The 16,465-nt window shown below is 39.3% G+C and overlaps 1 protein-coding gene across 12 annotated transcripts in view; it reads right to left on the bottom strand.

Annotated features, from left to right (window-relative positions):
• Positions 1 to 16,465, bottom strand: part of arvcfb (ARVCF delta catenin family member b) — a 272,320-nt gene that overhangs the window by 34,442 nt on the left and 221,413 nt on the right. For 10 of the 12 annotated variants that reach the window (XM_061766564.1, XM_061766570.1, XM_061766569.1 and 7 more), the window contains 2 exons: positions 15,397 to 15,414; positions 8,708 to 8,779 (listed from right to left, as the gene is read on the bottom strand). In XM_061766564.1, coding sequence (XP_061622548.1) covers positions 8,708 to 8,779; positions 15,397 to 15,414 — 90 coding nt within the window. The remainder of the gene's footprint in view (positions 1 to 8,707; positions 8,780 to 15,396; positions 15,415 to 16,465) is intronic. The other 2 variants (XM_061766567.1, XM_061766575.1) reach the window with 1 other exon arrangement.

Genomic DNA, 16,465 nt, shown 5'->3' with positions numbered 1-16,465 from the left:
AAGAAGAGTCTTCTTCCATAATACAACCCCAATTCCAATGAAGTTGGGACGTTGTGTTAAACATAAATAAAAACAGAATACAATAATTTGCAAATCATGTTCGACCTATATTTAATTGAGTACACTACAAAGAAAAGATATTTAATGTTCTAACTGATAAACTTCATTGTTTTTAGCAAATAATCATTAACTTAGAATTTTATGGCTGCAACACGTTCCAAAAAAGCTGGACAGGGTCATTTTTACCACTGTGTTACATCACCTTTTCTTTTAACAACATTCAATAAACGTTTGGGAACTGAGGACACTAATTGTTGAAGCTTTGTAGGTAGAATTCTTTCTCATTTTTGCTTGATGTACAGCTTCAGCTGTTCAACAGTCCGGTGTCTCCGTTGTCCTATTTTACGCTTCCTAATGTGCCACACATTTTCAATGGGAGAGAGGTCTGGAGTGCAGGCAGGCCAGTCTAGTACCCGCACTCTTTTACTATGAAGTCACGGTGTTGTAGCACATGCAGAATGTGGTTTGGCATTGTCTTGCTGAAATAAGCAGGGGCGTCCATGAAAAAGACGTTGCTTGGATGGCAGCATATGTTTCTCCAAAACCTGTATGTACCTTTCAGCATTAATTGTGCCTTCACAGATGTGCAAGTTACCCATGCCATTGGCACTAACACAGCCATATACCATCACAGATGGTACACCTTTTATACCCAATCATGGCACCCACCTGTTCCCAATTAGCCTGTTCACCTGTGGGATGTTCCAAACAGGTGTTTGATGAGCATTCCTCAACTTTCTCAGTCTTTTTTGTCACCTGTCCCAACTTTTTTGGAGCCATAGCAGCCATACAATTCTAAGTTAATGATTATTTGCTAAAAACAATAACGTTTATCAGTTTGAACATTAAATATCTTGTTTTTGTAGTGTATTCAATTAAATATAGGTTGAACATGATTTGGAAATTCTGTATTCTGTTTTTATTTAAGAATAACACAACGTCCCAACTTCATTGGAATTGGGGTTGTAATTCTGATTTTGGTGTTTTTTCTCGTCTGTTTCTTTTGTAATTCATTGCTTGATTTTGGCACAAACATGATGATCCTAGGAATCTTCTGTACAAAAAAAAAAAAAACAGAAAGTGGGATGTCACATTTTCATTTGAAAGATTAGATGCTGTTGGCAAAATTGCTGCACAACATAGATCCTTCCAACTTGCCCATCTCAAGACCATTGGCAAATTGAAAATAGTAATTAAAGAGGTCATTTTTCGCAGAAAATTTGGGGCCTAACCTGAATTGTTCGTAAAACGGGCTGTTCGTAATCTGGGCTTCCACTGTACTATCAAAGGAGCCAGAACTCACATGCGCACAGTGTCAGTTCAAACATTTGTGGCCCTTGTAATCATCAAAATTCCCCACACCCGGTCTACAACTACATCTACATTAAGTGCATGCCACATGTCAAGAGTAAGAAGGCATTTTTCCTGTTTTCTGTACTTACCTGTATGTGGATGGGACCTGTTTGTGTCTCTTTTCTTTTTTTTTAACTTGTGCATGTTACACTGGGGAACAATTTGAAAAAAAAATTATGTTGAGTTAGATTTTTATGCTGATTAAAACTAAAATTGGCATGCTGATACCAAAATTGCAGTCAGTGTTTTCTCCACAGCTTACCCTCCAGATAAGCAAAATTCCACTGATTAGCTGGAGTAAGACTTGCCAGCTGCTTACGATTGGACTCATCTACAGGTACGTGGCAACTTGTTTGTACAGTCACAATTGAGACGGTGCGGTGAAAGGTGTGTGCAGCTCCCAATAGGTCAGTACTATCAATATCTGCAAACAGAAAGCTTGCATAATAGGAATTAAGAGGATTTGTGCTGGCTCTCTTAAACTTGTAACCGTGGGCATACCGTTCTAAATTGTGTTCCCCAGTGTTAGTTGATTCATAGGTCAAGTATGGTGTGTTCATGCAGCAGTCGTAGTAATTAGGTCTCACCTTTCTATGAAATTTGACAGCAGGAAGTGAGGCAGAAGGGTGGATTTAGGGCGACGTCGGTAACATATGAGTGGCACGTTAGGCTAAACAAGAGGGTGAAAGGCTTACTGCAGCAACCAATACATCTGAAAGACCCAGCGTCAGCGTTTGCTATCTTGGTGTTAAATTTTACCCACCAAAACAGAGTCGCTACAGTATGTGAGACTGCTGCTTGGAATTTACAATGCACAATCCATCATTTACAATATTCAGTTTTTAAATGACATGAACTGGAGATGTAGTACTTCTCTTCCCATGCGCTATAATTGTACCACTCTGGAGATTTGGCATTTAAAGGAGAAAAGGATCCTTTTTTCAAGATAAAGCATATCTTGAAAAAAGGATCTGCTAGAACAAATGGTCTCACTGCACCACGACGTTCATTGTGCCTTGGGGGAGAGTGGGGAGTGGTGATTTTGTTGAGAAGAACCAGATTCATATCAATGAGTCTTTTAGTGAACTATGCGCAGCGACATCAGCAAAATGGAACAATAGAAGTGTGGCTCACTTTTTCTTAATTCAATCGAGTGTCACACTTTTCAATGCAACAGAGAACTCATCAGCGTTGGTAGCACAAGGGGTGTTCATTATTCAAAAAATAGAGTTCTCCCATAGGACGATAGCAACAAGGGTTATACAATACAATATATAACTGTTTGTCAGTGCTAAGACCTCTCCACAAATTAAATACTCTTGTTTTGCAAGACAAAGCAGTGAGTAAAAAAAAAAATCACGCTGCTTTTTTTCTCAGTTGGAGGGTGTGTGATTGTGAGCAGAACCATGGAGAAGCCTGAACCGGCAGAGGCCAAGAGGAAAGTCAAATAGCAAGAAGGCAAACTTGCTCAGGCCTTTCGAACATAATACCTAATTGCTTTGATGACTGCACATGATTTGAAAAAAGAAAAATCATCAATGTCACTTTCAGTGGGATTCTAGCATGCATGCTCAATCCGGGCTGCTTATGTTCATTTTAAAACAAAGTCACATACTCAAAAAGGCACAAAATGGTGACGAGACATACAGTAAGCTTATAAGAGATAGTGTGAGGGGCAATATTTCCATATTTACTCAATCTGCCTTGTATTGAAAGACAACCTCTTTATACTGAAAAAACAACATTTTAAAGCCTTGTTTTCACAAAGAAGCACCAGTGTTATTTGGTTCAGTCTGGTACAGTACGATTTTTTTGTTTTGTTTCAGTTTGAAAAAAATAACATCTACATATATACGGGTCAAAAAATACGGTAAAATAAAAATAAAAACAAAACACAAGAGGAGGACAATCACAACAGATTTCTAAAAAAAATCTACTATAATGTACTCTGTAATGATGGCTTTGAATTTTTAGGCTGTCTTTTGTTATGAGGTATACAAAGTAATACCTTTTCAAAATAACCAAATAAGTAGTGGTCTTACTTATGTGTGCCTCCATTGCCACTGATGAGGACCCCAAAGGTCTGCACAGTTTTTTCCTCTCTGAATGACATTTGCATTATGTGTGGGTTTGAATAGACGTAAAGATGCAGCTATGTGAAAAAGGAATGTGACTATCTACTATTGTATTACATACGACTTGGCCTTGTTTAGACCACTTCAGCCTTGACGAGCACGGTCAAGAACGCTAGCCTTGGGTAAAAGAGTCTTCAATCAACCTACCATGCATGTTATTGGGATGTGGGAGGAAACCGGAGTGCCCGGAGAAAACCCACCCAGGCATAGGGAGAACATGCAAATTCCACACAGGCGGGGCCGGGATTTGAAACCCGGTCCCCAGAACTGTGAGGCAGATTTGCTAACCAGTCGTCCAGCCTGCCGGCTGGCAGGAGTATGTTTCCAGAGATTTGATGGACGGATAGATGGCTAAATAAAGCTTTCTTTTGCCTATATATCAAGTCTCTGTCGTTTCTGATACTACAATTGCTGAAAACTCAACCTCAAACTGGTCGCCAACCAATCGCAAGGCACATATAAACAAACAACTATTCACATTCACATTCACATTCACATTCACATTCACATTCACATTCACATTCACATTCACACCTACGGGCAATTTAGAGTCTTCAATTAACCTACCATTCATTTTTTTGGGATGTGGGAGGAAACCGGAGTGCCCGGAGAAAACCCACGCAGGCACGGGGAGAACATGCAAACTCCACACAGGGGGGGCCAGGATTTGAACCCCGGCCCTCTGAACTGTGAAGCAGATGTGCTAACCACCGTGCCGCCATCCATAAGACATGCGTACACAAAAATAAAATAAAATAAACAAATATTTTCCACTGCCAGGTTGAACCTCAGTATTGACTTCATGTATAAAATCAGCTCAGGACACATGAAATCTGCCATATCTCCTGCAAACCTCTGTAGCGAATAAGGGGTGTGCTCAGTCATTCTGCACACTTGACAAGCTGATACTGGCAGAGATGAGAGTGAGCACCAGACAAAAAAACAAAACAAACAAACAAATACACACAGATTTATACGGATAAATCTTTATAGTTACAGTACAAATCAGCGCACGTTCAAAGTGTTACTTGGTTTGCTGGTATACACAAATATTTTTAATCTGCTACAGACCCCACACATAAAGATAAAGAAAAAAACAGGCATTTAACACAGTGATTTACAACCTTATATTACATATTTTACAATTGGAAAATCTCATGGCACACCAACAAACAAAAATGTCACAAAAAGTCGATACAGAGTAATTACTGTATGTACCTCCTGCCATCTAATAAAAGAGCATTTATTTGTTCTGTCTGTCATTATGCCTCACTGTTATAAATAGAGGAACAAAGATACATTATTTCTTGTAAATGAATAATCTTTTGAGCAGTTGAGTAAAATTTTATAATTTTCCACGGCACACCTGAAGATCACTCATGGCACACTGGTTGGGAATCACTGATTTAACAGTTTTGGTCGTATTGTGTGGTGTGCTCCGATAATTTCAACACCAAACACCACACACAAAGATTCTGTTCCACCGCCGATCTAGGAACAAGTCCTTCAAGGCAGAAATCACACATGATCTAACGTGAAACCCGAGAAGAAGAAAAATGTCCACTTTTATACCAAAAAACAACATTAGGTAACACGTGTTATTTATTTATTTCCTTGTCCCTGAGTAAGGGCGCTTCTTGATTGGCTACATGCTGTTCCACGTCACAATTCATAGCATCATGACTCACGGAGTAGTCGGCTTTCCCAAAGATCTTCCTATGTCAATATTTAAGATTGTCAGCCCGACCTGTTGCAGACCCTATAATCGGGATAAATCCACTCTTAACACAACTCAGACCTAAGCATAATCTTGAAGGAATATTCTTATAAAGCACAGGTGTCTAATTGGTGATCCGGCCCACCACATCATTTTATGTGGCCCGCGAAAGCAAATCAAAATTGTTCATTGTGTTCTGGTGTAATACCATTGAGATATTTGCAAGCATTTTTTTGTTACCAAATGTCCAATTCCAATTGAATGCCTATATCCGATCTCTTTGGACTCTTTATTGACACGTACATTTCAAACTACACATTATCTATGCATGTATGATTATGTTTACATTTGCAGAACCCCAATGGTTTAAATGAAGTTAACCGCCACATTACATTACACACTACCATCAGGGATTATTTTCCTTATTTCATGACACACCTCGAATGTCCTATAGTTAGAATAATGTCTTGAAGAATTGACAATAAAAGCACCTTGAACTCCATTGTACGTACTGATGACATTTAGGACAATATTGTTAATGGCTTTCTCTAGCTCTTATTCGTCTGCTTTACTATATTGCAAAATTGCAAATGACTGATTTTTATCGACTTTAACTGATGAAGGCCAATAGGTGTTGTTGAAAAGGAACAATAATTCATTGCAACCTGCTTTTACAAGTGTTCAATGCTAATGTGGACTGATATTTACTTAAGTGTCTGTCACTAGATTGATGGACCTGCATGTGTGTAAATACCACGAAAGGATGTGTGGTAAGTCCAAGTAAGTTACTTGCACATGGCTAGACACACATTTGTACCCAATTCAAAATCAAAATTGACAACAAATAATAATAATAATGTGCTTTAAGATAATTTTCAGTGCAATTTGAACCACAGCTGAAGATTACAAAAACAAATTTAAAAATACAGGGTGAATAAAGTCTTTTCAAACACTGCAATCAGCAAACACATACATACAGAGCATAAAGCCACTTATAAACAAATGAACTATTATTACTAATATACAATGCATCCCAAAAAAACTGATGGTATTTTAGTACTGCTCAAGATGTGACAACATGTTGATTTGATATTATTTGCAGTTCCCTTATTATTGTGAGGTTTGAACAAAAATACCCATCAATCCATTTTCTGGAACCGCTTATCCTGTTTACAGCCACATAGAGGTGAAGCATAGCCCAGCTCACTTCAGGCAAAAGGCACTCTGTATTCTGAACTGGTCACCTGTCAATCAATCGCAGGGCACAACAGACAGACAACCATTCCCACTCATACTGACACAATCACTCAGTCGGAGCTGAACCCACACTGTCTGCACAAAATTCAGGCATAATAACCACTACACCGTCCGTCACTGACTTGAAAAAATAATACAGCCCCAATGCCAATGAAGTTGGGACGTTGTGTTAAACAAATAAAAACAGAATACAATGATTTGCAAACCATGTTCAACCTATATTTAATTGAATACACTACAAAGTCAAGATATTTAATGTTCAAACTGATAAACTTCATTGATTTTAGCAAATAATCATTACCTTAGAATTTTATGGCTACTATGGCTCATAAAAAGCTGGGACAGGTGGCAAAAAAGACTGAGAAAGTTGAGGAATGCTCATCAAACACCTGTTTGGAACATCCCACAGGTGAACAGGCTAATTGGGAACAGGTGGGTGCCATGATTGGGTATAAAAGGTGTACCATCTGTGATGGTATATGGCTGTGTTAGTGCCAATGGCATGGGTAACTTACACATCTGTGAAGGCACCATTAATGCTGAAAGGTACATACAGGTTTTGGAGAAACATATGCTGCCATCCAAGCAACGTCTTTTTCATGGACGCCCCTTGCTTATTTCAGCTAGACAATGCCAATTTTATGGATGCAACACGTTCCAAAAAAGCTGGGCCATGATTGGGTATAAAAGGAGTTTCCCTGAATTGCTCAGTCATTAACAAGCAAAGATGGGGCGAGGTTCACCTCTTAGTGAACGAGTGTATGAGAAAATAGTCCAACAGTTTAAGGACAATGTTCCTCAACGTACAATTGCAAGGAATGTAGGGATTTCATCATCTATGGTACATAATATCATCAAAAGGTTCAGAGAATCTGGAGAAATCACTGCATGTAAGCAGCAAGGCCGAAAACCCACATTGAATGCCCGTGACCTTCGATCCCTCAGGCGGCGCTGCATCAAAAACCGACATCAATGTGTAAAGGATATCACCACATGGGCTCAGGAACTCTTCAGAAAACCAATGTCAGTAAATACAGTTCGGCCCTAGATCCGTAAGTGCAACTTGAAACTCTACTATGCAAAGCAAAAGCCATTTATCAACAACACCCAGAAACGCCGCCGGCTTCTCTGGGTCCCAGCTCATCTAAGATGGACTGATCCAAAGTGGAAAAGCGTTCTGTGGTCCGACAAGTCCACATTTCAAATTGTTTTTGGAAATTGTGGACGTCGTGTCCTCCGGGCCAGAGGAAAAAAAACATCCGGACTGTTATGGACTCAAAGTTCAAAAGCTAGCATCTGTGATGGAATGGGGCTGTGTTAGTGCCAATGGCATGGGTAACTTACACATCTGTGAAGGCACCATTAATGCTGAAAGGTACATACAGGTTTTGAAGAAACATGCTGCCATCCAAGCAACATCTTTTTCATGGACGCCCCTACTTATTTCAGCAAGACAATGCCAAACCACATTCTGCACGTGTTACAACAGCGTGGCTTTGTAGTAAAAGAGTGCGGGTACGAGACTGCCCTGCCTGCAGTCCAGACCTGTCTCTCATTGAAAATGTGTGGCGCATTATGAAGCGTAAAATACAACAACGGAGACCCCGGACTGTTGAACAGCTGAAGCTGTACATCAAGCAAGAATGGGAAAGAATTCCACCTACAAATCTTCAACCATTCGTATCCTCAGTTTCCAAACATTTATTGAATGTAGTTAAAAGAAAAGATGATGTAACACAGTGGCAAACATGACCCTATCCCAGCTTTTTTGGAATGTGTTGCAGCCATAAAATTCTAAGTTAATGATTATTTGCTAAAAACAATAAAGTTGTTCACTTTGAACATTAAATGTCTTTGTAGTGTATTCAATTAAATATAGGTCGAACATGATTTGCAAATCATTATATTCTGTTTTTATTTATGTTTAACACAATGTCCCAACTTCATTGGAATTGGGGTTGGAATAATAAATAAATAAAGACAATTGCTGCTACCACAGTGTAGACCTCCCTCTGCTGGCTAACATACACTTGACTGGACTCCAAAAGGTTAATGTAAATGTTTTATTATTAATCAGTTTATTTGAAAGGGGTCCCACATATTTGACTATTGATCTATTTCAGATCGAACAGCAACTATTTCAGTTTCTGTTTCGGGAAGTTTTGCTTGATGGTGAAGCCCCTACCTTTTGTCGGCTCAGCACGCTTGGGAAGATCCAATGTGTCGTAGTTTTTGTCATTCTCACCATTTTTTCTACCTGGATGGAAGAGAGAGAACATGGCACGCAGTCACAAGACTGAGAACAAGAGCTTAAATGCAGTCAAAACACTGATCTTTCAAATCTGACACACTATTGGAAGAAAAAAACAATTGGGGCAATTAAACCAGGAGACAATAGCCCCATTTCCACCGCAGTAACTTTTTTTAGGAACTTTTCTACTTACCTTGGTATTTTTTAAATAGACCTCTGCATTTCACAAAAACTGAGTGTCTGATTTAGTTCCTCCTCACCTCTGTGCTCTTTCTGGAAGGCCCTGGAACCTTCGAGCGACGGGCTGTGCTGATGAATGGTGATTGGTTCAACATAGTTCAATTACAATGAACTTTGAGGTGCAGTGCAAATGCAAACCACAAGGTCCACAGCAACATATTTCCTGGAATTCTTGCTACCAGGAACTATAAGTTCCTGGGCTTTTGTTAGAAAAGGGGCTAACAAACCCATTTACATTACCATTAAATCATACAAGTGGGAGTAATCAGACAATTATAACAATTGGATCTGACATACAGTCCTGCTAACCATTATGGGCACCCCTTCAGTTTTTTCATAACCTGTATAATAGCTTCACAAATAAATGGAAATGTACCGATCTTATATAATCAGGATCTTTTAATTGGAGGTCCAAAGTAATTTAACAAAGAAACTTTTTTTTTCAACTGAGAAATTGTAATTTCAAAGAAAACAGCAACACCCTTCCATAATATTTGGTTGCAGACGATGACAGCCTCCAAATTTTTAGTGTATGGCATTTTCTCTTTCTTTACAATTTCTTGAAGCTCTTGAACATTTGCAGGGTTCTTTCCCCCTTTGGCAAATTTAAGCTTCCCCAAAGATTTTCAATTGGCTTGAGTTCAGGACTCATTGCTGGCTATTTTAAAACTGTCCATTTTTTCCTTTGAACCATTCCTGTATACCGTCAAGGCCTCCAGTGCCAGATGGAACCAAGCAGCCCCACAATATTATGGTTCCTCCACCATGTGTAACTGTTGGCAGGGTGTTCTTTTCCTTAAAGGCTTCATTATGCCGTTAGTGTGCATTGCCAAAAATTTTTTTTTCATCTGTCCATAAAATGTTGTTTATCATTTCATCTTTTGTTCTGTATAGAAAAATGTTGTTACACGTGATTCATTTTCTTCAGGAGATATTCCCCATTTAGTACTTAAACTTCATACATGTTTTAAAAATGCGCTAATCAAAAAACCCTGGTTGATATGGCTTCAGTCCATTATCTTACAGTATTTCTTTCATCCAGAAACTACATACATAATGTAAGCAGCATCTAGAGCTGGAGCACAAGTGTGATTATTGTATTATATCAGTTTTTGGCCATTTATCCTCAAATATTAATGCTATACATGTTCAAATTCTGTAGCCCAATAATGACCTAATGTGAGAGCTTCGTAGTAAGAACTGGTGGGAAAGTGTGGTGCTCAATTCCATTTATTTATAATGTTAGTGCAATATAAATTAGATTAACAGGTGTACCTAAAGAAATCTGAGGAACGGAAAGAAATCTAGCTGCGGTTATCAGATTTTTCATAATCAGATAATGGCCGTTATGCAGCACTGGAAAGCATATTGAATTATGCCATTTACATGATCAACAGAATAATCATATTACTACAGTTATCAGATAATGATGACATTTTTAGTGTGCATGTAAAATGTCTCACTGTAGATGTAAAACCCTGCACCCTGTGTGGGGCCCCTATTTGCCGCTATAATGCAACCCCAATTCCAATGAAGTTGGGACGTTGTGTTAAACATAAATAAAAACAGAATACAATGATTTGCAAATCATTTTTGACCTATATTTAATTGAATACACTACAAATACAATATATTTAATGTTCAAACTGGTAAACTTAAAACTTTAACTTAGAATTTTATGGCTGCAACACGTTCCAAAAAAGCTAGGACAGGGTCATGTTTACAACTTTTCTTTTAACAACATTCAATAAACGTTTGGGAACTGAGGACACTAATTGTTGAAGCATTCTTGCTTGATGTACAGCTTCAGCTGTTCTACAGTCCGGGGTCTCCGTTGTCGTATTTTATGCTTCATAATGCGCCACACATTTTCAATGGGAGACAGGTCTGGACTGCAGGCAGGCCAGTCTAGTACCCGCACTCTTTTACTACGAAGCCACGCTGTTGTAACACGTGCGGAATGTGGTTTCGCATTGTCTTGCTGAAATAATCAGGGGAGTCCATGAAAAAGACGTTGGATGGCAGCATATGGCTTTTGAACTCTGCGTCCATAACAGTCCGGTTGGTTATTTTCCTCTTTGGCCCGAAGGACACAAAACAATTTGAAATGTGGACTCGTTGGACCACAGAACAACTTTTCCACTTTGCATCAGTCCATCTTAGATGAGCTCGGGCCCAGAGAAGCCGGCGGCGTTTTCTGGGTGTTGTTGATAAATGGCTTTTGCTTTGCATAGTAGAGTAAGTTGCACTTACAGAACTGTATTTGCTGAAATTGGTTTTCTGAAGTGTTCCTGAGCCCATGTGGTGATATCCTTTACACTTTGACGTCAGTTTTTGATGCAATGCCGCCTGAGGGATCGAAGGTCACGGGCATTCAATGTTGGTTTTCGGCCTTTCCACTTACATACAGTGATTTCTCCAGATTCTCCGAACCTTTTGATGATATTATTGACCGTAGATGATGAAATCCCTAAATTCCTTGCAATTGTACATTGAGGAATATTGTCCTTAAACTATTCTACTATTTTCTCACACACTTGTTCACAAAGATGTGAACCTCGCCCCAGCTTTGCTTGTAAATGACTGAGCAATTCAGGGAAGCTCCTTTTATACCCAATCATGGCACCTCCCAATTAGCCTGTTCACCTGTGGGATGTTCCAAACAGGTGTTTGATGAGCATTCGTCAACTTTCTCAGTCTTTTTTGTCGCCTGTCCCAGCGTTTTTGGAACGTTTTGCAGCCATAAAATTCCAAGTTAATGATTATTTGCTAAAACAATAAAGTTTATCAGTTTGAACATTAAATATCTTGTCTTTGTAGTGTATTCAATTAAATATAGGTTGAACATGATTTGCAAATCATTGTATTCTGTTTTTATTTATGTTTAACACAACGTCCCAACTTCATTGGAATTTGGGTTGTAGTTTCCACTTTACTGGACAAGATCTATAAGATGATGGGAGTGGGTCTGTAGTAAACTGTTTATTTATCCAGGGAGGCCATATGTCACTGGTGTTGGACAGTGGGGCCCGGCTTACTACTTCTGTTCTGGTGCATCCCAAAAATGTTTGATGGAGCTGAGGTCTGTGCTCTCAAGTTCTTCCACATGCATTGATGGACCTCTACTTTTGGAAGTCTTGTCTAGCATACTATTACATTTCTTTTAAAAAGCAAAACCATGTCTTTTGTATTTTGTTATTTTTCTTTATCAGGACTGCATTGTTTTCGAAAATCTAATATTCCATTTGATTTCTGCTGGCGTATTAGACAATTGAAAAGTTATGTTAGCTAACACGCACAAAATTTATTTCTATGAGACACAATCAAATGGGCAAAATATGATGTGATGTGTTTTTCCAAATAAAAAAGTTTCATGCTATTTTATTTCATTGGCTGTTAACTATTATGTTGATATGTTGATTGTTATACACATACAAACAACAATAAGAGCAATTTCTGAGAGGGAAACACCTTCCCTAATGTAAGGATGAGAGGAAATGGACAGGGTGTGGTGATTACAGCTGGCAACTAATGGTCATGTTGCATGTTCATAATAATGCCCAAGAGACATGATAGAGATTTACACAACAAACCCCGGAACTAGACACCATTTCCAGGCACAAGAGCTGGAGAAGGAGGAAGCTACAGAACTCTACCTCAACACTGAACTACCGCTTCTGCTCAGGAAATAAACTCTCAAACTCAAGCAGTCCAAAGCCATCCATCCATCCATTATCTGAGCCGCTTCTCCTCACTAGGGTCGCGGGCGTGCTGGAGCCTATCCCAGCTGTCATCGGGCAGGAGGCGGGGTACACCCTGAACTGGTTGCCAGCCAATCGCAGGGCACATAGAAACAAACAACCATTCGCACTCACAGTCATGCCTACGGGCAATTTGGAGTCTCCAATTAATGCATGTTTTTGGGATGTGGGAGGAAACCGGAGTGCCCGGAGAAAACCCACGCAGGCACGGGGAGAAATATGCAAACTCCACACAGGCGGGGACAGGGATTGAACCCCGCACCTCAGAACTGTGAGGCTGACGCTCTAACCAGTCGGCCACCGTGCCGCCAGTCCAAAGCCAATCAGTTATTATTGTCTTGCCAAGGGCCTCACCGTTGAGTGGAGAAGCTTTTAATTACTGTTAGCGGCATACCTCAATAGTCGCACAAAATTTCAGAGTTGCTGCCAAGCATGCGTCGCCATTAGCGATGTCAGAAAACCTTAAGAAACCTGAGTTCAGTACTTTTGGTGTCTTTCTTTGTTACTTGTTGCAAAAGTGTCAAGAGTCACATTTAAAATAAGACTTCCATGGGCCCTAATACTGTTTATAGCAGAGAAGCAGTGGAATTGTTGGCAAGTTTGAGACATTATTTATACCATGTGACGAGGCAGAGAATTCCATGTAGTGGAGTCGACCGCTAACATTAGCTTCCAGCAATAGCTGCAGCTTTACTGTCTAACTTCCAAATAACTTAACAATTTCATAAGTTTACCTGTTTTTTTATAACTATCCTACTTCCTCAAAGGAGATTACATTAACACTTGGCTGTATTTATTTATGTATTTTTTTAAACACTCCGCATGGTTAACGAGACCAGATACAAGCAGGCATGCAAAGAGAGATGTCACCCTGAGGGGTCACACAAAAACAATGACTGCCCCCCGAACTAAGTTTGGTTTCTTGCTCAAGGGCACTTTGACGTTGGTCAGGATCCGGGACTAGCAACTCTCCGACAACTTGCCATGTGACCCTCCTTATGGATGAGCTACTGTTTTCGTGTGCTTGACTTCATAATATAACACTGAATCACTGCAACTTTCCTCACTTTGTGGCTCATATTGTGTCGTTCTATTTATTTCGATTAGCCAAGGTGGCAATTATCATTAGCTTCTTTTATACAAAGCTACAGAGCCCCCCTGGTGCCAAGGTATGAGAAAAATAAAATTCATTGATAATCTGTTCCCTCAGTTTAGTAATCCGTTCCCTCAGTTTAGTAAACTGTACCCTCAGTTTAGTAATCTGTACCCTCAGTTTAGTAAACTGTACCCTCAGTTTAGTAACCCGTACCCTCAGTTTAGCAAATGTCTGGGGCTCCGTATACCTACGTATATCTGTCAAGTGAAGTAAATTCTATTTGTATGTTATATTCTTACTCGTGTGAATTCTGTGTATAAATTGTCATGTCGTGATATATCCTACATCCCATTTTTTCAACTGAAAGGCAATATTGCTGTAGTTCGAGGGGGTTGATCATTATATAGCAGTACTAGCAGGACTAGCTACAATTAGCCTGCGTGTTTCCTAAAAACAGTACTAAATTGAGGGTACGGATTACTAAATTGAGGGTACAGTTTACTAAACTGAGGGTACAGATTACTAAACTGAGGGTACAGATTACTAAATTGAGGGTACAGTTTACTAAACTGAGGGTACAGATTACTAAACTGAGGGTACAGTTTACTAAACTGAGGGAACGGATTACTAAATTGAGGGAACAGATTATCAATGAATTTTATTTTTCTCATACCTTGGCACCAGGGGGGCTCCGTAGCTTTGTATAAAAGAAGCTAATGATAATTGCCACCTTGGATAATCGAAATAAATAGAACGACACAATATGAGCCACAAAGTGAGGAAAGTTGTTTCTATGTGCCCTGCGATTGGCTGGCGACTAGTTCAGTGTACCCAGCTTCTCGCCCGAAGATAGTTGGGATAGGCTCCAGCACGCCCAGGACCCTAGTACAGAAAATGGATGGATGGATGGATACATTCTCATTCCTGGGAGCTGTAATTTGTAGAAGATCCCTAACACAGACAGTAAGCCAAATATAGACTCAAGTGTCATTGTTGCTATTATTGCATTTACATTTGTAGTGACAACAGATCCAGACGCATTTTTTTATTATTTTTTTTAAACAGAGAGTTTCCGAAATTGTCCTCCACATACTACACGTCCTATAGAGGAAAATTTTGTATGTATGAGCATGCGAGAACTGAATGTTCGGCGAATATCAAACATTAGGCTAACATTCCTGACCACGCTGAGAGTAGCTCCAACTACCAGAGATAAATTCTGTAGTTTTTGACATACTTGGCAAATAAAGAGGATTCTGATTCTGTAGCAGCCCAGCTCATTATCGTGCCCTGACAAACGTCAGCTGGCATCCCCAAATGTATACAAAACAGACCCAGGAAGATGAGTGTGGTCTAAAAAAAAACACTTGTAAAGAATTGGAACAATGCATGTGAAATGGAAATAACCAATTTCAGGTTTTGCCAGTACACACAAAATCACTTCTAACTATATTCTAAGGAGTGAGAGCGGGGAGGATGGGTTGGACCAGGACAAAAAAGAGAAGAAGGTTGTATGGTGCACTCACCTTGATTAAACCATTCCTCTACAGTTAGCCAAGGAAGCAGCAGCCAAAAAAAGACAAAGCACAGAAAAGAGAGAAGGAGCATTGTGAAAAAGCCATGCTCACATGTCAAAGGGCTGTGTAAAAATGAGAACAGAAATCATTTTGTGAAAATAGTGATGCAATTGGCAATTAATTATCTCACGAAAGAGGGAAATAATTAAACAGAGGAAACAAATGAAATATTTTTAAGAGGGAAAAGAAAAAAAACATTTTTTGAGCGATAAACTCAAATGAAAGACTGAAAATTGGTGTTGATTAATTTCTATAATCAAACTGGAGACAGAGTGGAAAAAAACAGTTGCAATATTTATAAACATGCTCCTTTGAACTCAAAAGAATAAAACTGAGATGTGATCGAAATTTTAGGCTACTCATTAACTAATCAAAGCTAGAGCTGCTCCACCAGGACTGTTCCTAATGATAAATTTTAATTTTTACAGAATGTAACATTAAACTGAAGAGGAGGCAATACGCAGCCTACTTAAGGCAACAAATTACCAACAATTTTGCAGACAGTGTCACTTAACAGCATTGCTCTGTGCTTCTTTATGGCTATGTTTAATGTTCCTTTTTGAAAGAACACCTTGAGGGGCTGCAGCAGCTACACACAACTCATTATTTACGGCCAAGTGTTCATGTGGATAATTGGTTTCTTTAGAAGTCTGCATTTCTTACACACACAAATGGAGGGATTTCTCCAAAGAGTCGTTAGATACCAGGGGTCACCAGCGTGCAGTCACACTTCATTTGCCATCTGATTAATGGCAGCCATTATTGTTGCACAGCAGGGAGATAACGGGGTGTTGTGCTGCTAAGAGCTCGGGAGAGCACAGATGGAGATGTTGCTTACAACACATCTGAACATGATATCTGACAAGGAGCTGTTCATAACATAGCAGGCTGACCAATACTTATTTTGAAATCGTTTTGCTTGAAATAATTACTGTGATAGAAACACAAAAAAATGTTACATAGCTGAAGACAATGTCTTACATTTAGATGGTAAAAAAGGATAAGTTAATAAACAAAA

Source organism: Phyllopteryx taeniolatus, chromosome 3 (genome assembly GCF_024500385.1).
Source record: "Phyllopteryx taeniolatus isolate TA_2022b chromosome 3, UOR_Ptae_1.2, whole genome shotgun sequence".
NCBI classification, from domain to species: Eukaryota; Metazoa; Chordata; class Actinopteri; order Syngnathiformes; family Syngnathidae; genus Phyllopteryx; species Phyllopteryx taeniolatus.
The sequence above is the reverse complement of the archived record's forward strand: the minus strand, read 5'-3'. Positions and strand labels throughout refer to the sequence as shown.